Below are 22,851 nucleotides of genomic sequence, written 5' to 3'. Positions count from 1 at the left end.
CATTGTGGAACTTTAATACTCACGTGCCATTACTCCTTTCCACATCTAACCCAGTGGGTATTCCGGCACCCTGCAGCCGCCCCGAACTTGTACCTGCAAAATAAAAAGACAGTTAGAGCGCATTGTGAAGCAGGCAACAAGCGCTTACTTACGTGCTTCCAGGCGCTTCTATTCATCACACGGGCTCCATCTTCAACTCACTTCAGCCCGCCATCCGCCATCGCCGGAACCCTGCAAAACAAGAGACATCATTACTAAAGACTTTAAAGACATTAGAATTACTCGAAACTTACCGTTCGTGCAGTAAACGACGGACAGCAGTCCTCTGAAGTCAAGAGGCCTGCTCCCCTTATCCAGTGAAGAAACTGGTTACAGCACCCTGCCTCGAGGCAGATGGAGAGCACGGCGTTCACTTACCTAAGGTGAGAGCGTTAACCTTTGGGGTTCTACAGGAGAAGAGAAAGGGAAGAAGAGAGAGACATTCAATAACCCAGTTCATTAATCCCACATTTTCTATCTGCAGACATCTTACCCTTCGAGCCAGACATACAGTGCACAGAGGTCCAGCCCAAAGAGCCAGCCGTGTGTTACACATCACCTTTGAAGATACGGTATACGCCCAGTCAAGACCGGCGCCTCTACGGGAATCAGGTGAGCGTTACAGAAACCCAACTCAATGAACCTGGCAGCATGGCTCCTGAGGTCATAGAGTTTGCACATCTCAATTTACCACAGAGGTGTATGGACATCCTAAAAGAATCTAGGAAACCAAACACAAGGCACTGTTACTTTCACAAGTGGAAGAGGTTCGTTATCTGGTGCCAGAGTAGACAAATCAACCCTGTTGATTGCACTCCTTCCACTATTGTTACATACATGCTCCACCTGCTGGATTCAGGATTGGTTTTTAACTCACTGAAAGTACACCTGGCAGCCCTGTCGGCATACACCACTTCCCATAGCAAGGTCTTGTGGTGGAAAGTACCAGTAGTTAAAGCCTTCATGGAAGGAGTAAAGAGACTTCACCCTCCTATTTCAAACCCACCACCAGGGTGGGACCTTAATGTGGTGCTATCCAAGCTCATGGGACTCCCTTTCGAGCCCATGCATAAAAGCAGTCTCAAACACCTGACTTATAAAACGGCCTTCTTAGTAGCTATTACTTCTATAAGAAGGGTCAGTGAAATTCAGGCTCTGTCAGTGCAGGATCCCTTTTTACTGTCCATAAAGACAAACTGGTTTTACGCACACACCCTAGGTTCTCACCTATGTTTATATCAAAATTCCACATAAACCAGTCCATCGAGCTTCCGGCTTTCTTCCAGGACCCTCAAAGCTCGGCTGAGGTGAAACTACACACTCTAGATGTGCGTAGGGCGGTCCTCTACTATGTAAATAAGACCAGACCGTTAAGAAAAACAGATCAACTGTTTGTCTCCGTAGCTACAGGCAGAGAGGGGGATCGCGTCTCTAAAGGTGCCATCTCGAAGTGGATTATTAACTGTATCCAGCTGTGTTACTCACTCTCTGAAAGAACTCTGCCTTTCACGCCAAGAGCCCACTCTACTAGAGGCATTGGGGCCATTCTGGCTTTCATTGCAAATGTACCCCTTGACACCATTTGCAAAGCAGCTACTTGGAGCTCTGTTCACACTTTTACTCAGCATTACTGCATTGACACCCATTCCAAGGCAGATACACAAGTGGGACAAGCGGTTCTAAGACACTTATTTGCTCATGACCCTTCTCACATCCCACCTCCTTCAGGTACTGCTCGCTAATCTATGCACAGCATGTGATCTAAGCAGATTCCACAAGCCTCAGAAGGGATACATTACTCACCGTAATTGTATTTCTGATGCTTGTATCTGCTTAGATTCACATGCGACCCACCCTTCCTCCCCTCTGAGAGAAGGCGCATGGTTGCTTGTAGTCTTACCTTTCTATCTATCTGCTCGGATTATCTGTACTCACGCTACTCCTCATGCTACCTCATGTCAGAAAAAATACAATCTGAGGATCCTAGACGTGTGAGGGATCTTGGGTACAGTGGACGTCACACTAGGGATAGTATTACTGGCACGCCCTGTGTCGACGCCCATTTTCGAGTTTCGAAAAACAAACTGTAATACTCTGCAGCTTCCTCTAGATGTCGGCCTATGCACAGCATGTGAATCTAAGCAGATACAAGCATCAGAAATACGATTACGGTGAGTAATTTATCCCATATTTATATATATAATGGGCGGATGCGGGGGGTTTCCCCCTGCATATATGTAACAATTGACCTTCACAATTCGGTCAATTGTGCAAAGGTTAATTGTAATTCGAACAATTGTAGTTCGAACAATTCGTATACATCCTCTATAAGCACTGCTTGAATTTTCATAAACATGTTGTTAACTGTAAGATGTCGAATCCGTGATAAACACATGTTTTAGTGTTTTGTCAGACACGTGTGATTCTCAAGGAAAAGGGTTGGTTTTACACTGATTGGAACTACAAATAACGATTATCTCATTCAAACATGTATCAGGTTGGGACAGCAGAAAGGGATGTGTGACTCAGCACCATACTAAGCCCCATCCCTAGCGTAATGTGAAAACATAGTTTCTAAATCCTATTCAGGGATTCCTTGCGCCACCTGGGACATCATATTCTAGAAAGAACAATCCAGACAGCTTCCACCAGAAATCCAGTACCTGTTCCTCTTAGGTCGTTTGTCTCCTGGCTACCCTGATCTAAAATGTAAGAGTCTATGAGCAATACCCAAGAATAAGTTCAGAAGTCCTATTGTGAGTCTATCCCTATTCTAATAAAAGCGATAACGACCTTTGCTGGATAAAGGCCTCTCCAGGAGTCAGGACTTATTTACAGCAGATCTTCAATTCTGTCCTTCCTTCACTCACAAGATGCTTTTGGAAGTTAAGGTTTGTAGGCGTGCAATCTTCCTCCACTTTCTACTCCTGAGGCCGCTCACAAGATGCCATTGCTTCTTTTGCCTTCTTAGTCCTCTTCCCCTTTCTCTGCTTCTCCAGGCCATTCGATTTCCTTAGCTTTGGTACTTCCAAAAATGTTCCATCCACCCCTTCAATCTGTGCCTTGCTGGTCCAGTGGTCTTCCTTTGTATCCAATGAACGTTTGGAAATGCGCTTATCTCCAACTTCTGTCTTCCAGCAGTCTCCCTCAAGGAAGCATTCAGGAACACGTCTGATTCCTCTGGGTACAAGACAATGGGCCTCATTACAAGGGTGGCGGTCCGGTAGTAACGATACCGGTAAGGCAATACCGGCATCGTTTACCGGACCGGGCCATCATGACCTGCAATACCGGTTTTACCGGCATCGACAGGGACCCGCTGTGACCGTGCACCACCGTACCGGACTGCGCACGGACACGTACCACCGCCGTGGCAGTAACACTGGCATGCCGCAAGGAAGAGGGCATTACGAGTCGCACAGACTTGGACATACCGGCATCCAGATGCCGGTAAGAAGGGTCACCATGATGCCGTTAACACTGGCATCGCAGGACAGATGGTAATGGCAGTCCTCTGTGCTCAGACCTGCCACAGGTGCACACAATCACCACAGGTGTAGGCACTGGAGTCTGGCCCAGCACAAAAGGTGCACACCCACACACCACACCCCTTCCAAGACCAAAATGATTCCACTTGCTGTTGCTATACAGGGCCTGGAGAACATGCCTGCACTGCTACTCATTGAGCAGGCAGTCCACCAGGGACTACAGAGGAGACACGGGAAGAGGAGGAGGGGGGTGAGACAGGCACAGCAAATCCCACCAGTGCAGGCAGTGGTACCCCGCAGGCAGCCACCAATCCTTCGAACAAGGGCCAGTCCATTCGATTTAACCCCTGCACAGATCCACACCCTATACCGCTTGGACAGGGATAACATCACCACCATTGTGAATCTCCTTCATGATGACCTGGTCAGCCTGATCAGCATCCGCACTGCCATCCCCCCTGTGCTGAAGGTAGTGTGTGTGCGCGCTCCACTTCCTGGCCACAGGCACCTATCAGCACACAGTGGGGCAGCTGCATGGCATCTCGCAGCCATGTTTTTCTAGTGTGCTGAACCAGGTGCTGGATGCACTCCTAAAGCATGCAATTGCCTACATATCCCTGCCACGGACTGCACAGGAGGTGAATGACACCAAAATTGCATTTCATGCACTGGCAGGCATGCCTAACGTCACAGGTGCCCTCAACTGCACCCACGTGGAATGCGCAGTTGGTTGGCGTGGCAGGTTCTTTTGGGGCGTGAACAATTTGTGAGAGGGCGGAGACTCGCGACAGAGAGAGGACGTCCACGAGTTAAGAATCAGCTCGTTATTCCTGGAGGAGAGGCTGGACATGCTGCGTCCTGTTACTGCGAGGAGGCAAGAAGCAGAAGTAAACATGCAGCATCTAGGAGGCACGAGAGAGAGAGAAAACAAGGAAGGCGAGTGGCGTCCCAATAACAAGAGAGAAAGAGAATGAAAGAGTTGTTTTATAACCTCAGCCAATTCGTGGTTGGCCTGGGGTCCCAAGAGCAATGTCGAAACCACGCTGCAAAGGCAAACACTGGACCAATCAGTAAATACAATACTGAAGTGGAGACGCTCGAGAGCCTGACCATAATGGCAGCACTCCTGTGAAGCTCTGACTCAGCAAAGCCGACTATTGCAGATATGCCTGGCTCACAGCACCCATAGCAGCCACAACGAGTGGGATCTTGCTCCTCAACTCCAGCGGCATATAATTCCCCTTCCAGACAGTGCAACGTTTCCGCAGCGGGGACAAGTGCATTAAGAGATGGAAAGGCCCAAGAAGCCTCTGGGGGACTAGATGATGATCACGCCGCAGCTGAAGTAGTCTGCATTCCTTGTGGCGCACAGGGAATTGATTGGGGAAAAAGACAGCATCTGCCCACTCACTGACGAGTGCTCCATTTGTGTTAAGCTATAAGGGATTCTGCCGCTACAGTAGTACCAGAGACCAGCTGGTTGGTGAGTTGAGTGGAGACTTGGTATGTATATTTACGGATAAGTGTGTTGGGGGACCGTTTCATCCAAGTGCTTATGGCGGCAGGCAGTGAAGGTCTTGAATGATCCCCGCTCTGATGGCCCGCCGTTCCTGACGGCGTCTTGGACACCATCTTTAACTGATTTTCACTGCTGAAGATCCCAAGGGCTGAACTGTTCACCTTGAGCAAGCTGCCTGGATTGACAAATCCCCTCAACTCGCAGCAGGCGGCGCTGTGAGAACCACTCCCAACCTGCTTTTGGCTCCCCAGTGAAGGTGGTCAAAACTCCCAAAGGCTGAGAGTCTGAGAGCCTGCATCATACCCCTGAACAAGTCCCACCCAGAGCCCCTATTCGTGGCAGGCAGGACATGCCCACACCGCAACCACAGCACCACACCAATAGTTCAAAGGGGTGGTGGGCTGACATGAGGTCGGGGGGTATTGCACACCGTGCACCAAACTCCACAGACAAGGGGGTCATGGATACAGCGACGCAATTCTAGCTGAGATAAAGACCCTGAACCAGCGCGCGCAGGAGACGAATCTAGCAGTACAAGGTGTGGCAAAAGAATTTAAGAACATCCACAGCCGTCTTAACGTTCAGGCGGAGAGGACCACTGAAAATGAATAGCAGTTCAGCGTGGTGGAAGATGACCAGTGAGATATGGCCGTGGAGCTGGGCGCTGCCATTGAGGAGATCCAGAGAGTGGGAGCAAAACAGGACAATCGGGAAAATCGATTTCACTGCAAAAATGTTCGGCTGGTGGGGCGGGGAGCGCATCGACTTGGGTGGCTTTCTCTACTTTGATGGCAGTCAGCACTTGATCTTGGGGTCCCTAGGGAGTTCCTCATTGAGCGCACCCACAAAGCACACACCCCGAAGCCCGCAAAGGATGCCCGCCCCCATGTCATCACCATGTACTTCTTAAATTTCAAGCATAAGATCACGGCCCTGAAAGTGTACTGGCTGAATGGCCCCATCCGGCTGAATGGCACCCAGATCGATTTCTTTAATGACTTCTCGATGGAGGTGTCGAAGCGACGTAGGGAGTTCAATCTGTTTTTTGAAGCACTAAAAGGGTCGTCGCATTGCTACTATTTAAAATTCCCAGCAGTGTGGTGCTTTCAGTTGGATGGAAAGTGGCACTTGTTTGACTCTCCCTCGGATGCTTGGCAGTCTGTGGCTCGGCATGATATCCTGCGGCCAGACTCCGATCTGGACGTGCTAACTGCCAATGATCAGGGGAGAGCGGTGCAGCATCACCGGTGGGAAAAGAACAAATTAAGATGTCCTAAGGGCCCGGGCGGTCGACTGGGAAGAGAGAGTGGACAAATTGCTGATATGAAGATATCGTCACCTTCACCCTCATCGCATGCAGGAGGGGGCTTCCAACAAGGAACTGAGCTGACAGGGCGACACTCGGACTTGCTGTGCTGTAGCGCACTGACTTACTTCTGGATACAAGAGCTAGGGCATAAGCTGCTATCTCGTCCTCAGTGAAGTGGCTTGTCTTGCCCCTCAGATGTTGCAGACAGTTTGTATCACACCCCTGGATTATCTTGCAACTCCTTCCTGACCACGGAAGCCAAATGCAGTTGACCCCCTCCCACCTTGGTTGGCACGGGCTCCTGATTCTAGTATAGGCAGGTAATCTCGAGGCAGCCAATGAGGGAAGAGGGTTAGGGAGAAGTAGTGGATATGTAGGGGGTGTTTAGGGTAACCGGAAAGAGCTTTAGGAGTCTTGAATTGGATAGGTTTGGGGATAACGGGAAAAAATTCATGCCCATCATGGAACACAGTCATGTAACATGAAACACCTCCTGCACCTACACCTTGCAGCAGTACAACACCCTTCTTAATTAAGATATTGCTCCTAGAACTTGTATCACACACCTTTCATTCCTAATTCAGCGACTAACATAAGCACATGATGTGTCATCAGAATACCCCCTGACAACAGCTATGGCACACAACATGAATAGGGACATACAGGACGAAAACACTGTATACATTTACATATATCAAAATAGCACCCCAGTTGGTTCTCAAGACACCCTTTGTCTTGCCACCTGGCAGAGGTGATTTCCATAGCATGCACTATGACTTGTAATGTGATTTGAACATACTTTTCCCCCCTAGGATTTGACAAGTGCAAGCAGCCACAAACAATACATTGCATCCCTCACAATTCAGTTAGCTTACAAGAACGTTCACAACCTAAATCTCTGCTTTTTTCCGCGGCTTGCACAAATTAGAGTTCATGAGATAGTGCTACAGCGTAGCGCACGTGGCAGCAAACACCCACCCAGTACCTCTGCGTTCTGCCGTGTGCATTAGTTAGCATTCATGAAATAAATAGCATGGAGAACTTGTATCATAGGATTGATTCACAGTCTGTCATAGAGCTCTTCACCCCTTCCCAGATCACCCGTGTGCACTTAACTGAGGCCTGGGGGGGGGGGGGCAACGGCACCTCCCCAGGCAATCCAGCTCCCGCGTTGAGCAGTCACACTGCCATCACCATCAGGCTGTTTTGCTCCACCAACTCAGTCAACCGTGTCCTGCACCTTCCCTCACCACCAGGGGCCCTGGTTCGACTGCTCCGTAACCTGCTTTCCTCCGGCCTGTGCCTGCAACACCAACAAGCAGCACGGGTCGGGCAGGGGTTTAAATGACAGGCGAGGGCATGCGCACATCCTTCAAACCCCATTTCCTCATGGGAAATGTAGTCTTCTGGCTTTCACAACCTGCAGACAGGCCTGCCACGCTCCAAAACACCCCCTGTTCCTCACATTTCGACCCAATTTATTTAGGTCCTTCTAATTTTTGAGCCATGAAGTGATCTACCGATGTCTCGCAAGTTAGGTCTGCACTGGTGTTATCTACTTCTTATTGGACTTCCCACTTGGACACACAATGTTTCAATGTTTGTATTTCTCTCTGGTTTTGTATTACTTTTAGAGGAGGGTGGACCAAGGGTGGACTTGTGTCATTGTGGTTAAATAAACTTGAGGATTTTCGCACATTTACTCCCCCGGGATCCTTGGTGCAGTAAGCCAAGGAAAGGCCATCGCTTCTGGATCCTGCCCGGGGTGGACGAGCGAGGGAAGATCACCTGATAAACGGTCCTTGGGGATCGGAGATAGGATACCTTTAGGTAAAGCACAGTATTCCACATCCTCCTTGCCGAAGGAAACACCTATCCCAGAAGTAGTTATGGGATTTTGTTCACCATGTTCGGTTATCCCGGATGAGGGCAGGAGGTATTCTTATCCCAAACATGTTAGAATGCAGATGAGATATCCTGGGGCAAAGCACAGTATCCCTCTTATCCTAGTCATAACTAGTCTTTTCCCCTTTTGCCTAACCCTGCCCTAACCTTTGAGAAGTGGAAGAAAAAAATGGAAGAAAAAACTGAGGTTTATGAACAGTACATACTTTCCACCCTCTAGTACTGAGACGAGTAAGAGGAAACTGATAGTAATAGGCAACTGGTACTTGCATCACTTTGGTACTGGGACAAAGAAGATGAGAGGTGTAAGGAAGGCATGGTATCAGCATTAAGACAGACGCAAGTGACCACAGTTCAAGGGTGTTTATTGAACTACAGAAGGGTTTGAAAAATGCCTATCTAATCCTCAATCTACAAATGGGAGCAAGCTACGACCATCAAATAATAATAACGCAATCCTAGTGGTGTCTTGTCAAAATAAAAGGGCCTACACTAATAAACCTATTGCCAATCCTTACCTCTAAATACAAATAGTGTGGGAAACAGTTTTACGAAAAAAAGGGTTCACAAAATGATATGTCAGGATGTTCAGGCCCCTGGCCTCCCGACCCCACGTTTTCAGCACGGGTAAAGGCGGTACACTCGAGCTTAGCGCATTCTCTGGCTTCTCTAGCACGAGGATACAGTTCAATCATTAGTATCAGGGCCTCCTGCGCCCAAATCTCTCTGCTTCTCAAAGTCTCTTCCTTCAGAGGGCCTAATGCGACAAACATGCAAACAATACATTCTTTTCCTCTTAGGATTTCACAAGTACTCAATTTTTCCGGCGATTCAGTATTCAGCTCAGATCCTCTTAAGACAAGGGTGTAGGATATTTATGCATCCAATATTCGTAGGATATTCATGTATCCAATTTCTCTGGTGATTCACGGCTCAGGCGGGCTCAGATCCTCTTTAACATAGTGCTCAATTAGCCTCTCTGCGCCGGGCTCGGACCAATTCCAATTTAACTTTTTTAACACAAACTTGCTTTAACCAAAAGCTCTCAGCTGATCTCCCTCTGCCGGGCTCGGACCAACTTCATCTACTTTGTCATCAAAGCATTCCAGTGTCATTTTCAGCTTTTGAACTCACCGGGTAAGGCGTGCGTGTCTGATTCCCTTGCTGCTCACAGGTACTGGGATTCAGCACCTCCTCACGATGCGCAATCTGCTGCTTTTGGTCCTCTGCTGCCTGTGCCAGCTCCGACAGCTCTCTGGTGCTCGCCGGCCACCGGAGACAGCTTGTTGGGGAAGAAGGTTCTCCACACTTTCGTTTCCCGCTGTGCAGCCTCTTCAATCAAGGCTTCTGGAGGCAAAAAACCTTTCAGGACAGGCTACTGTTGTCTGATCGATAGTGGTCCCAGCGTCGTCTTCCTCTTCCAGATTCTGCTTTTGCTGCTCACACTGCTCACACTGCTCTCCCTGCTCACTAATGGCCTGCACCTGAGGGGGCCTTTTAAACCTCCCAGTCTCCCTCAGGTGTGGGTCATTCCCATTAACAAGCTGACCACTCCTGCAGTTTTGTTCCTCTTTAGCCCTCTTCTCTGTCCCAGTACTTTGGGAATTAATGACACAATTAGTTTTTCTAGCTTCCTTTTCAGTCTCAAACTCATTTCTGTTCCCAATAATATTCTTTAAAGGCATATCATAAGGATCAATCACAAGACTGGATTGTATAGAAAAATGAAGTTCTTTGAATTGTTATTCTTCACAGACTTCCTTTCACTGTACCTTTGGGAGTTAGGGGAGCTTCTAGCTCTATAAGTCTCCAGGGTTGTAGTGGGGTTTTTATTTCTCATCATGTAATGGTTTATGATTGTTTTTACTCACACTAATGTATTCAACTTGTGGAACAAAAAGATTGTTATGACAACAGGCCATTACATACTTTGGTATTGAGGCGATGTCCTCCCTAGAGGAAGACAAATACTGCGCATCACCCCACAGAGTCCTCTTACTCCCCTGGGCCCTTTCGCCTTTCAGGTGACCCTTCCGCAGAACAGCACCCCCAAGGTCAGGATCAGAAAGCATCTGCCTTTCCTTGGCCACCTAGGATGAGACTTTATGCAGTGGCTTTGTGAGGAGTCAGTTGAATTAATCACAGAAGGTTTCATAACTTAACCTGTTTGCCCGTATGTGGATGTAACAAATAAAGAAATACATAACAGCATCCGCACAGTATATCAGGATTTTAGATCTTTTAGATCTTTTCCCACTTTGCTACGTAAGTTTCCCTAAGATTCAGTACAACACAACACATAGAAGAAGCCAGTGAAGGTACATGAGCACACTTATTTAAATCAGAAACATGAAAGTAGGGAAGGCAGTAGAACACATTAAGCACATTTCTCATGACTTTGGAATAAATTGCAACGGAAGTAACGGGGGCAGGTTGCAAAATGTTTTATATTTATATACATTTACCATTGTAACTATCCTGACCAGAACCAGGCACCCTTCTACATAAAATAAGATCAGTAAATCCAGAAAAACCAGTAAATCCAACCTGACAGTGCAGGCATTTAACGCAGTGCACATAATTCTCACCTAATCAGAAGCTTAACTAATACCCACTTACTTCAAAACAGACTGGGTTTAAAATACCCAAGGTTTTCTGGCTTGCAGAGTAATGTCCAGAAAAGAACAGCAATAAAGACTAAAGCAATAACAGGACTTTCTTCCTCGTCGCCCAGGCAAACAAAAGACAAATGGGTCCCTAGCTTACTTGGGCGATCGCAGCGGTGTTGAGGTGTCATCTGCAGCTAATTAAAGTTAATGGTCCGCCATCCGAGACGCAAACACCAACTGACAAGGCCAGACATCTTCTGTCTGGCTCCCTCCCATGCTGTAGCCCAACTCTGCAAGTTGAGAATGATTTCGAGGCACACACCAAAAGGATAGATCCACACATAGGGGCCAGTTTCCAATCGAGAGTACACTTCCTAACTTTACAGCACCTCACATTTCATGAAGGTTACGTAACAACTCATAAGTAGAATGCAATAAAGCCAGATCACTCCACCCTCCTTCCAAACCATACATCACAGAGACATAAGTTGCCAAGACAACATACATGACTGTACATTATTTCAGGCATAGCTTTTCAAGGTAACGGTATGTGCATAGTATGCTTTCCCAGAGCAGAACTACAATAACAAAGGAATGTGTCCTCTGGAGCTTCTGGTCTGCAGACGAAAAACATATAAGGTGTCATGTTGACCACACAGAGACGAGGAAGGCAAGTGCTGGAGAGCAGAGTGAGAGCCACACAGGAAACAAAAGATAGGGCAAGGGACAAAAGATAGGAGCAATGCAAAAAGATAATGCAAGCTCTATAGACATGAGATGTGTGACGAATCCCAGGATATCGTCCCTTCTTGCCTAGGGCAAGCCCCTTCCCATGAGCCCAGGGAGGTGAGACCCCTACACGATAGTCCCTCTGGGGGTGGTACTCAGCAGTTGGATCTCATGAGAGGGAATCCCCCCCCTGTGGGACTGGGGACGATTATCAGAGAAGAACACGGTATGCCCCAAACATCCCATTCCCACCCTCATAACTCTTCTTTATACAGGGTAATTTGATTCCACACTTTTCCATGTACCTATGTAAGGTAAGGCATCCTAACACCTTACAGAACGCCAAGACGAGGAAGAGTATAGACTCCCTGTATGAATCTTGCAAAAGTACTAAGATGAAGAATATTCCAAACAACCCAGTTGAGGGAAATGACAATAGTACTGGGACAAAGAAGAGGCACAGAGTAATGGGGAGCGCTCTGCGGAACCAACTCCAGCAGTCTAGTCAATACGGACAATCCGTATGCTGCCGATGTATAAAAAGGGAAGAAGGAGTGAAGAGTTTGTTCAGCCATCCCTCGAGGAGCCGCAAACAAGTCGGCGCAGCAAGAAAGGAAACCAGAGGAACCAGGACACGAGGCGAGAAGGAGAAGCCTCCAGAGAGGGTCAGAGGAAGAAGGACCATGCACCCTGCTGGATGCAGACCACAGAGGTCTGCAAGGTCTGCCCGAGAGAAGAGATTGTGCTGTGCACACCGGCAGAGTAGCAGCAACTACAGAGATCCTGTGGGGGATGATGCAGAGAACATGAGGCAAAAGAGATCGACTCCTGGAGCCGGATTGAACCCGAACGGAAGCTTCCTGAAGGTAGGTGCTTGCTGGTGGAAACGGAGGACAGATCTGGAACCCCTAAAAAAGGGTAAAAGTACTCTGGAGTTTAAAACTTGGAAGAAAGCCTATGAGAGAGACTTTAAAGGAACAACTATATGTGAAGTAGGGATCTGTGACTCTAAGGGCAAGAATGAGTATGAAGACATAATTATAGATGGAACAAGGGTCTGGGAACCTGAATACAGAACAGTTATTACAACCAGTATGCAAACAATAGCAGTGCCTGGCAGGATAGTGAACTAGGTCTGCTATGCTAACTAAAAAAGCCATACGATGAACAATTGTACTATCTGGCAGGATAGTGAACAAGGTCCACCATACAAATAGGAGAGAAGCTTAAAAACCTGAAAAGGCCAAGGAAAGAAGCCCTAGCCCTTGGCATTGTGAACTGTGAAAGCCTATGTGAATTGTGAAAGCTAAGACGGTCAAGGGAAGAACCATATCCCTTGGCATTGTGAACTGTGAAAGCCAAGGGAAGAACCATACAGGTCAGGGATACTAGGCAGCAAACAGAATTAAAATCTGACCTTCCCTCACGAAATGGGAGGCAAAATCTGGTTTGAAAACCTTTGCAATTATGTAAATGACACTTGGAATTGGTAAATAATTCATTTAAATGTGTGGTTGAATAAATGAGGTAAATGTGAGTTATCACAGTATTAGGTATATACCAACACTAGCAACTACAAAGCAAGGTACCAAAAAAGGGCAGACAATTCAAAAATCAACTTTGAAGTGACAACACAGTGCAGCCAGAATCACACCCACAGAATTTGCATTTGCTAAATTACACAGGTTTAAATGTCAAAAATGGTTTGAAAAACAGGTGAAATAGCCAGAATCGGAATGCGGTTTTTGGGCTGGGTGATAGATGCACATCACAGGGATAATATGAAAATGAAAGAGTGACTCAAGCTGAAGAACTGGATGAGATTTCAAGGTGAAAGGAAATTCGATTTTAAAAATAAAAGCAGTTGAAAGAGAAAATCGGTTTTAAAAAAAGGAAAGGACAAGTTTCACTTAAACTAGATTTAGTGGCTAGATTGTTAAAGAAAGACACAGTATGCTCCAAGGTTAATTTGAAAGGTTAACCTGTGTACCCCACATTCAGCTCTATGTGGTAATTAATTAAATAATTCAAAATATGAGTAAGGACTTATGCAAGACAGAAATGAATGGCAGATTTGCGCTAACACTAGAAAATCGGGGAACAGAATACACAGAGAACTCAGACTATCTTCAACAAGTTATCAGGGTATGGATGGGATTACTTATAGAAGGTGGAACAAAGACAAGGTATCAAGTTGGGGTATACTATGTGTTGTTATGGGATGGGGTAATACTCACAATCAGCGCTTGAGTTCGGGATTTTGGGACAGCCAACTGAGTTTCTGGACAGCGAGGCAATATCTGGTCACTGGTCGCAGCGGCGGGCGCTCCTAACAGAAAACAGCTGGGCAAAGGTCTGATCACGGCACACCGGCATGCAGGTAGTGGGGCAAAAATGGGTCTGGTCACAGTATACTCTCAAAAAGGGTACCACAGCTTCTCCCTGAGTTAGTGGGATTTGGTTATGGGGTTTAGTTCTGAAGGGTGGTTCTGCTTGGATAGGAAGGCCTGGATCAACTATCCCTTTCCTGGCAGTTGAGTCTGGAATCTTGCAGGATGAGTATAACATGTCTGGATACGCAGGCGCTGGAAAATTCAGAAGAGAGTGTTCTTTGTCTCTGTGAGCTCCCACTTTGTATAAGGCGGGTGACATCACAGGATTTATTGTTGGGCAGAACTAAGCTAGACCTACCCCTAAGAATTGGATAGGTCAGCCTATGTTATTTTGCCTCCTCCTTAGGGGCAGATTGAACTGAAGGAGGGGACTGAGGTTTCTGGGGTGTGTTTTAATGAGGTACAAAGCCATTACCCAGCCATTTTGCCAAAAATCAGTTCTGACATAAAGTGCACCTTTTTGGAGTCGTGGCGCTTTCACACATCATACAGGCAAATTGCATATTCCACACAGAGCATAATACGTCCTTCTAACAATTTTTCATCATTTTCAGTGAGAAATATTTTACCTACAATTCTATAACTTTATACATGTGTACATATTATCATAAGGCATGTTAGTATTGAATTTCAAAGTGGCACCATATACACTTTCCTCAGAATATCCAGTTTTCTGCCATTCCCGTCCCCAATATGCTAGTGAATGCTACCATGTCTTAATTTAAAGCCACAAAAATTGCATCTAAACTGTGAAACTTTTGCATTACTGCGTTGTCCAATAGCAGCAATAACAGTCTTAAAGTTTATTAATTAAAATAGTCTTTTGAGTCAGATGGCCAGCATTGTCTCCCACATAAGGGCATAACTTCCAAGGCTGCTCTCGAGTTGGCGTTGAAGCCCCCCGGTTGAAGTTGATAAAGATCCCTTGAAAATGACAAATGCAAAAAAAAAATATAAGGTTTCTTTTGAAGAGTTTATCTGGGATATTTTGTAGCAAACATTCAAGCATTTTTCCATATGGCTAGGAGTAAAGTTGTTTGTGATTTCACAGATTGTTTTCCTCACACAGCCTGTCATTCAGTGAGAAATGCTATCTTTAGCTGGGGCACAACCTGAATATGGCTGGGTATAGCTGGGCCTCACTGGATCAGGACTGTGTTGAACAGATGTAAAAGGGTATCAGGGCGGCATCATTTTAAATGTAAAATACTTATTTTTTCAATGGAAATTCTGAGCTAACAGCAAAGCAGCACTGCTTTTCATTCTCTTCTTTGGTGCACATCAGGAAACACACTGGCAGCCTTTTTTCGTGTGTTGCCGGTACCATCTTGCCGCATATGTGCTTGGCAAAGACAGCGCAGCCATTATTTTGGTGATTGCAAAACACTGTTATTCAGGCAAGGCAATAGTGCTCAACAGTGCAAGCGCAGCCATTTTGCTGGTAACTGCTGAAGTGTAGATTGGTGAAGTAGGGGAATTCTGCAGGGCTGGTCGGTGTATCCCACAATCCTCGTTTTTTCCTTAGTTAAAGAATCTAAGAGACAGAAATAGGTTTTGGCACATGACGGTGAACTATTTGTTTTCGACGGAGATCCTGTCTTAATCCTTACTATTTTTTGAGGCAGGAAAACCCCTCTTAATATTAGGGCAGTTAGGTGTTTTCCTCTTTTCTTTTAACCTAAATAAAATTCTTTAACCACAACAGTCACCTCAGTGTCGATCTGCTTCTTCCAGTCACACCCTTACAGATAGTAGATAGTTACATCACAGTACACGTTGCACCCATCCCTTCCTCCTACAGCACAAACAACTGTATATATCTGGAGACCCACTGTGAACAAAAGGTCACCCATAACCCTGAGTCTTAGCCTTTTTGGACTGTAGGCCTTTGTTGGGAGTTTAAAGTCAAAGCGTGCAGAACTGTTTGATTTGATCTTCCTTTCCTTTGTCTATTTACTAGCTATGTTCATAGGGAATGGAGACGACCACCAGCAGTCCACACAGGGTCACAACTCTGGCACCATTCTGCACATTTATTTTCCCTCTCTCACTTGATGACCAGCTGAACAGACAGGGCAGGACACAACATGCCTTCTTCCCTTGCACACCTGAGACAATCTTGAAAGCAATTGGTGTGACTGAGTGTAAGGCTGTACAGTTGCAACCCTAGTGGGCATGTATTGTTTAGACAGCATGATTTTTGTTGTGCAGACACTGCATGAAAATGTTTTTTACAGTGGCAAACAAGGGGTGGTGCTTGCAATGTTGCTAAGGTCTGTTGGCACCAGTCTTGGCAGCCCATGATGTTCAGTGCATGGAGGGATACAAACATGCAGCACTGACACAAATTCAGTTTGAGGCTTATTGAGGGCAGGGTGGGGCTTGGCAGTAGCAAAGCCCATGATGACCGTGGATGAACACAAGAAAACCCCAGTGTTGGATATGAAGCTGATGGGTGCTGGGGATTAGACACAAAAAGCCCATAATGCCAGAAAGGGGTTAATGGAGGAACACAAATGTGTGGCAGTGCCGCAAGTGATGCTGGGGACTTCAGAAGGACAGGATGTCCGGGGGGAACAGCCTAAAGAAGCAGACACAAATAATGTTGGGGGCCGCTGGAGGCCCAGGCCAGTCAGTCCAAGACATCCATGACTGCAGGGTTCAAACAATGCTGGGGCATTGTGGATGCAGGCCCAGTGGCCTGAGGTCTGTGGGCCCAAACAATGCTGGAGGCCACTATGGAGCCATGGCCAGCAGCCCACGATGCCTGGCAGAGCCAAAGCAATACTGAGGGCCATCGGGAGCCAGGCCTGGCAGGAGAAAGGGGTCTTCAGGTAACACTGCTGCTTGGTGACACCTGAAGATCGGGCCTGACATACCATAAACTGGAGGATTGAGGGTTGGGAAGAGCAGAAGACAAAGAAAGATTGCTCATCTTCTCTTTACCTGGAACTCCTGCCTGTCCTTCTCCAGAGAATTCTTTGTATCCAGCATGGTCTTTTGTAAAAAGTGAGGGGCCTTTTTCCCCCATTTTGGCTACTGGTGTCTCTCCTTGCAATGCCCTTTTCTGTGGTTGTCTGTCATGCTGCTGAGAGATTCTAGCTAATCATAGAAAGGGGACTTTGGCTTCAAATCGGCAAATTTAGAAGTATTTGTACAAATACTGTGGCTGCTGGATTACAGAATACTAATTTGAAGCAGACTTTCAGCACACCTCTGCCTACCCTTTCAACCTCCCTACAACTTGATTTGAGCATTAAACAATGTTGTTTAGTATATGTGTCATAAAGTTAATATCATAAATTGTCAGTTTCTTAGATTTTATATCTATTGTTTACACTAATTTCTTTTTTCTTTACTGTAATCACTGACCCTCGGAAATAGTTATGTACTGTAGCGTGGGAGAATCTCCTACAATTCTCTTTTTTATCAAACGCCGAGAAATTCAATGCATAATTAATAATACTAATTATTTTGTTCTAGTGATGCCCAATCAACTGGAGAGCAAGTCAGCAAAGGAAGTCGGCAAAGACTGCCTTCCCGCTTTTCAAAATTATCTCGGAGCCAGCAACGAGAGCCGCGTAATCTGGAGCCTCAAAGTGGGGACCTCTGAGCACTTGTTTGCCTTTGAATTCATCATCATGCACTTTGAGCTACTCAGCGAGTGCGACCTAATGATTCCAGTGGATGTTTACACCCCCAGGAGAGAACTTTGATTGCACTCGGTGTAATTCCCAAGAGAGTCCCCACATTGCCAATAACTGTCACATCCAAACTTCACTTATTTCTTTGAAGCAATTAGAACTCGGTGATATAAACATTTGCATGCTTCCTTGGTTAAGGACGTATGTAGCACTTGTCCGGTTTCATCTGTGCATCTGTGTTGTGTTTCAGAACACACACAATTGTGACGGTGTTAAAGCATCGCTGCCTGGATTTAAAGCACTTCCTGACACCTTAAACACTTTCTTACCCCACGTCATCTGATTTTAATGTTGTCATTAAAAACCTAGATAGTTATCTCATTAGAGTTTGTGCACCCACCATAATGCCCGCACCTTTTAGATTCCAAACTGCTCGTTTTTCTGTAACTCTTCTTTACTGTCCTTTTTATAACATTTTGAAGTTAAGTTGGAGGAAAGAAAACCGCCTTAATGTTAGAAAAAAAAAAGACTTTTATACACTTTCTACCTGAGGAGCTTTATTAATATTAAGCATGCATGGATATTTGCTCTGGTACAGAGGAGCATACAGCAGGGCAGTTAGTTCATTCAGCTTGTTTGGATAAGAGCCCTGATAAAGGAGTGGCTGCTTGTAACGCTTGCTCTGAGCCTCCGTTTGGTTAAAGCCTGTGATCAGCAGGACAGCATTCGTGGAATTAAATGTTTTTCGTTAAACCTCTAACAATCAAATATATTCAAAGAAATCGTCTCCCATCAACAGATGAAATGTTTTAGGATTATTTTCTGGCACTTCACATTTTCTGCATCTTTATCGGTGTACTATCCTGTTTGTTTCCCCCTTCCCAAAAATCTGAGTGTGGAAAGTGCAGGTAACACTTTCTCCCCACAGAATGCTTCAGTAATGATGTCTCCTCTCGCTCACACAAATGCCATTTTAAAGCCAGATACGACATTAAAGTTGGGTGTTCTTTCAAAGAAAATCACTTTAGAGTCTGTTTTGTGAGATATGCTCAGGCTGAAAGTTCAAGCGTTTGAATTTGCGCCTTAATGTAGTGTGTACATATAAGTGCAGAAGATGTGCACCGAATAGTCAGACATACACATAATGATCACGGTTGATTTAGCAGACACATGATCAGTAACCGATCATAGACTATCTCCAACAATTAAATAATTCTTATGAAATTGCCAGCCTGGATATCTGCTTTTGTGGTATAACTCATATCAGTATTAGCTCACTGCGATAAGCCTCCTTCTTGGCCATTTACAGCACTGTCATTTTCTTTTGCCTTTTCAGTCATTTTAAGAATACAGCTCGATAAGACACTATTTATACTGCAATGATTTTGATACAATGCCATTGAAATTCTATGGATTTTCACTTTTGGAAATAAAAAATAATGCGCAGCTAGAGATGGAACTGCTGTACATGAGACATGATTGCAATCAATGGCCAATAATGCCTATACTATTGAAATACATATAAGTGATATTGTACACGTTGCAAAGCCTCTTTTGTGGAGTGTTTCTTTCATTATTCATTTATATTTTGGAATGTTCCACCTGGAAGCGTTTAACATCTTCAGAAAAAATACCATCTTGATTTCCTTTTACTTTCCACTTCTTTTCTTTTTAAAACTGCAGGTGGTAAAGGAGCAGAACCTCCTTCGGCTGACCTTTGATAAAAATAGAACGGAGGAATGATTTCCTGCACTGCCAAGATAAGGAAATATCTTTGTAGTTGCTCCAGTTATAGGGAAAGAATATGTTGAGGCATCATTTGACCTTAAAATGTTTGTGTGTATGTGATCTTAATGCTCCAGGTACTGGCGTGCTAATATTGCTCACGGTTGGTAAAGGCTATGCTGATGGGTTTCTACCTCCAGAAGTGTTGTTGCTTCAAGAAAAAGACAAGATTTCTTAAGGATACAGATGGCCTCCTGGCAAAGTTTAGCTGTCAAACGGTGCGTGCCCGATTCAACATTGTGACTTGTGAAGCATTCTGTGTGATGTTACTTTCCACTGAAAATCATACACAAAAGGGCATCTGGCAGCCGTTCACCACAACACTCTGAAACTAAGAGCAATGGTTTTCAAGGAGCTGTGGTTTTAAAACATGTTCACACTTAAATTGAAAGGTTCCACAGCTCCTAAATCAGATATCAAACCTACTGTTTGTGAGCAGCGGTGTTTGCAGACCATCTGCTGAGTGGAGATTTGTATTGGCATGCATTAGCTGACAAGTGAAAGGACCAGAGACCCTGCACCACTGTGAATCATCGGTGCCATCTTTGTTGAACCGAAGTGAAATGGAGCACCATCGTTCATTGGGCAAGTGAAAATTAAAAAGTGTTGGTAACAAACATAGGATTTCTCCTATTAATGCTTTCATTTCGGAGGGATTCGTTGTATTCCAAATGTTGGGAAGCTGGAGTGCATTTGATTGTTAAAATGTTGCTCTATTTCTATGATTATTCTTTATCAGAAATTCGGAAACAAATAACAAAATAAAGAACAACCATAAACGTGTAAGGATGAATGACAGTCATGATAAACATGCTGCCATTTCTTTGCAGGGATTCTGGAAATGATCGATCTCTGGTAACGGAGAAAGGTCATCCAAAGCATGGTTGTGGTTTCTACTTGAGACTTGACCTCTGGGATAGGGATGGGCGAACTATCTTGAATCCGATATAAGCTAATAAATAATGGCATGTTTGAATCAGCTTGAACATGTTGAACTATTTGCATCTGAAGCTCAAAATAGTTTTAAACTTTCGAACCAGAATTCAAGTTGCTGAAATCAATGCAAGTATTTGATGAGTCCATTCAAATAAAACTATGGTAGTACTGAATTCTGGGATACTGGTGGCTTAAGAAATGAATGATACAGCAGGGCAATAGTTTCGTTCCTGTAAGCACTCTATTGCAGGGACAGCAGACCCAAAGCCAACCTTATTCAAAATCCTCATCTAGTTCAAAAACATGACTTCATTTTTGTTGATCCTTTTCTTTTTTTGGTTTGCTTTTGGATTACTTTATTTTAATTTACAAGAAAATACATCACAGTTCATTGAGCCAATGCTTAGTCAGCGAGCTTCTTTCTCCGTGTATTTCTACAAACTTACTACATTTAATTTCAGAACATTGTTCATAGTAGACTACCTGTTCATTTATTTTTCATCTAATTCCAAATTAAGTAGCATTTTGTTTCATTTTAACCAGCTGTGTGCCGTTTCATTGTTTTGTGCAAAGACATTTTACTTGCTCTTTTATTTATTCAGTGTTTCTTTTATTATCTTTCATTTTGATATTTTCTGAAGAAAAAAAAGGTAAGAGTTTGTGTGAGCCATTGCTTTGTGGTTGAATACCTTTGACTTGTTGAGAGCGGAGTAGAGATTTGCAGTTTAACTGTATAGAAAACTGGGAAAAAATTAATGTCTCCAGAAGAAGAATATAATGTAATAAATTAAATGAATCTTTTTTTAGTTTTCCAGTGATTGAATACTTCTAAGTAGTCTAGAGCAGAGTGGAGATTTCCTTTTAAAATGTTTTATTACATTGTCTTTTTTTTCTAGAACAGGCATTTTTTTCAGTTTTCTATGCAAACAGTTAATCTTGTTTCACTTTAAAGTGTAATTACTTTTTTTGGCATGCAACCGATTTCCTTGTTCCATTTAGTTTATTTTATTTCACACCCAATTCCTGGCCTCATATTCTCCAAAACTTGGTGCTGAGTAGCAAAGTGTATAAGAAAGGAGAGAGAGAGAGAGAGAGAGCCATTACAATTTTTAGTTAGAAGACCAGCATTTTTGTGTAGTAAAGATATGACGATTTTTGAAAGAGCAGCTTTTCTGTAAGCGGGTAGCCATTTTCATTTTTCAAATAGGCATTTTTCTGTGAAGGAGCGCCATTACGATTTTTCAGCAGGGAGAGTCATGTAAATATTTGAGAGGACAGCTTTTCTTTAAGGAGTAGCTATTTTAATTTTTCAGAGAGCTGCTTGTCTGTGGAAGGAGAACCATTGCAATTTTTTGGGGCAGCTTTGTATAAGGGAGAGTGTTTTTTTCTGTGCATCTGTGAGAGAAAGTCAAAACTATTTTGCAGTTTTTAAGCATGCCATTTCAAGGGGATTGGGTCCTCCGCTATGTAAAAAAATACATTTGTACCAACATCATCATTATTTGCTGGCAAGAGGAAGGGCAAAAAAAGTTGCAGATGATAGAATAGGTGCCTATGGAGGCCAGCCAAAATAAATGCTTTACGAGCACTTGTGAAAATGTGTGAGGAAAGCCCTTCCACTGGAAGTGCAATAAGTGAACAGGGCATTTTTAAACCAAATGAGGCTCCTGTAAATGAAAAATCTATGTCCAGTGGTTCTGCAATACAATTTGATACCAAAGAAGGAGGTTCCAGTATTGATCAATCACAGATGAAACGCCATAGAAGACACAGAGAGAGAGAATATGAAGCTGATCAGACCTCAAATGAGCAGTGGCAACGTGAAAGAGGAACAACAGGTGACCGTACTGGCATGATAGAAGGATTGAACTCAAATGTACCCTTTGCAGATGCTGCTCTTGTGGAAGGTTTGACAGAAAGTGAAACCCAACATGCTGATCAACTAGAGAGAAAAAGTAGGACAATGTTTTAATATTTTGAATCGAGGAAACTGCAAAGGAAATCACCTGTAGCCCGATAAAACCATAGAAAAGACACCTCTTCATTGTCCACCCGCCAGAAAAGACCTCCATACCATCTGAAAAATCTAGAAACACGGGTCACCTCATTCTAGGTTCACACACTAAACCTTCAACATCCATTGTTTGGAGCCACTTTCAAATCAACCACACGGGTATTTCTATGGTTCTCTGTACTATATGTAGTAAGCCAGGGAATACAGGCAGGGCTAGTCAGTACAACCTTGCTTAAGTGGCTGAACAAGAACATTGGCGACAGTGACTCAGATACCTAGCTTCATATAATAACATACTTTTTGTTTTTGAGGACGAGTTTATGGTAATATTAGCAGTTGGAATGGCTGATGGAAACCAAGAAAACATTTCTGTGGCTTAAATTCAACAGCTCAATCTCAATTGTGTCTACTTCAATACACTTCCTTCTCTTTGCACTTCTGAGTAGAACATCCTGAAAGTAAGTCGGATCCCCTACTTAAG

The 22,851-nt window shown here is 44.5% G+C and overlaps 1 protein-coding gene across 4 annotated transcripts in view; it reads left to right on the top strand.

Annotated features, from left to right (window-relative positions):
• The window catches only part of SNX29 (sorting nexin 29), a 2,314,491-nt gene extending 2,295,320 nt beyond the window's left edge, over positions 1-19,171 (top strand). For 3 of the 4 annotated variants that reach the window (XM_069645593.1, XM_069645591.1, XM_069645595.1), the window contains one exon: positions 17,475-19,171. In XM_069645593.1, the coding sequence (XP_069501694.1) occupies positions 17,475-17,604 (130 nt within the window). In that variant the 3' untranslated portion in view covers positions 17,605-19,171. The remainder of the gene's footprint in view (positions 1-17,474) is intronic. The other variant, XM_069645594.1, reaches the window with a different exon arrangement.
• The last annotated feature ends 3,680 nt before the right edge of the window (positions 19,172-22,851 follow it).

Source organism: Ambystoma mexicanum, chromosome 2p, assembly GCF_040938575.1.
Source record: "Ambystoma mexicanum isolate Mex_15411 chromosome 2p, UKY_AmexF1_1, whole genome shotgun sequence".
In the NCBI taxonomy this organism is placed as follows: domain Eukaryota; kingdom Metazoa; phylum Chordata; class Amphibia; order Caudata; family Ambystomatidae; genus Ambystoma; species Ambystoma mexicanum.
This window is presented reverse-complemented; position numbering and strand designations above follow the sequence as displayed.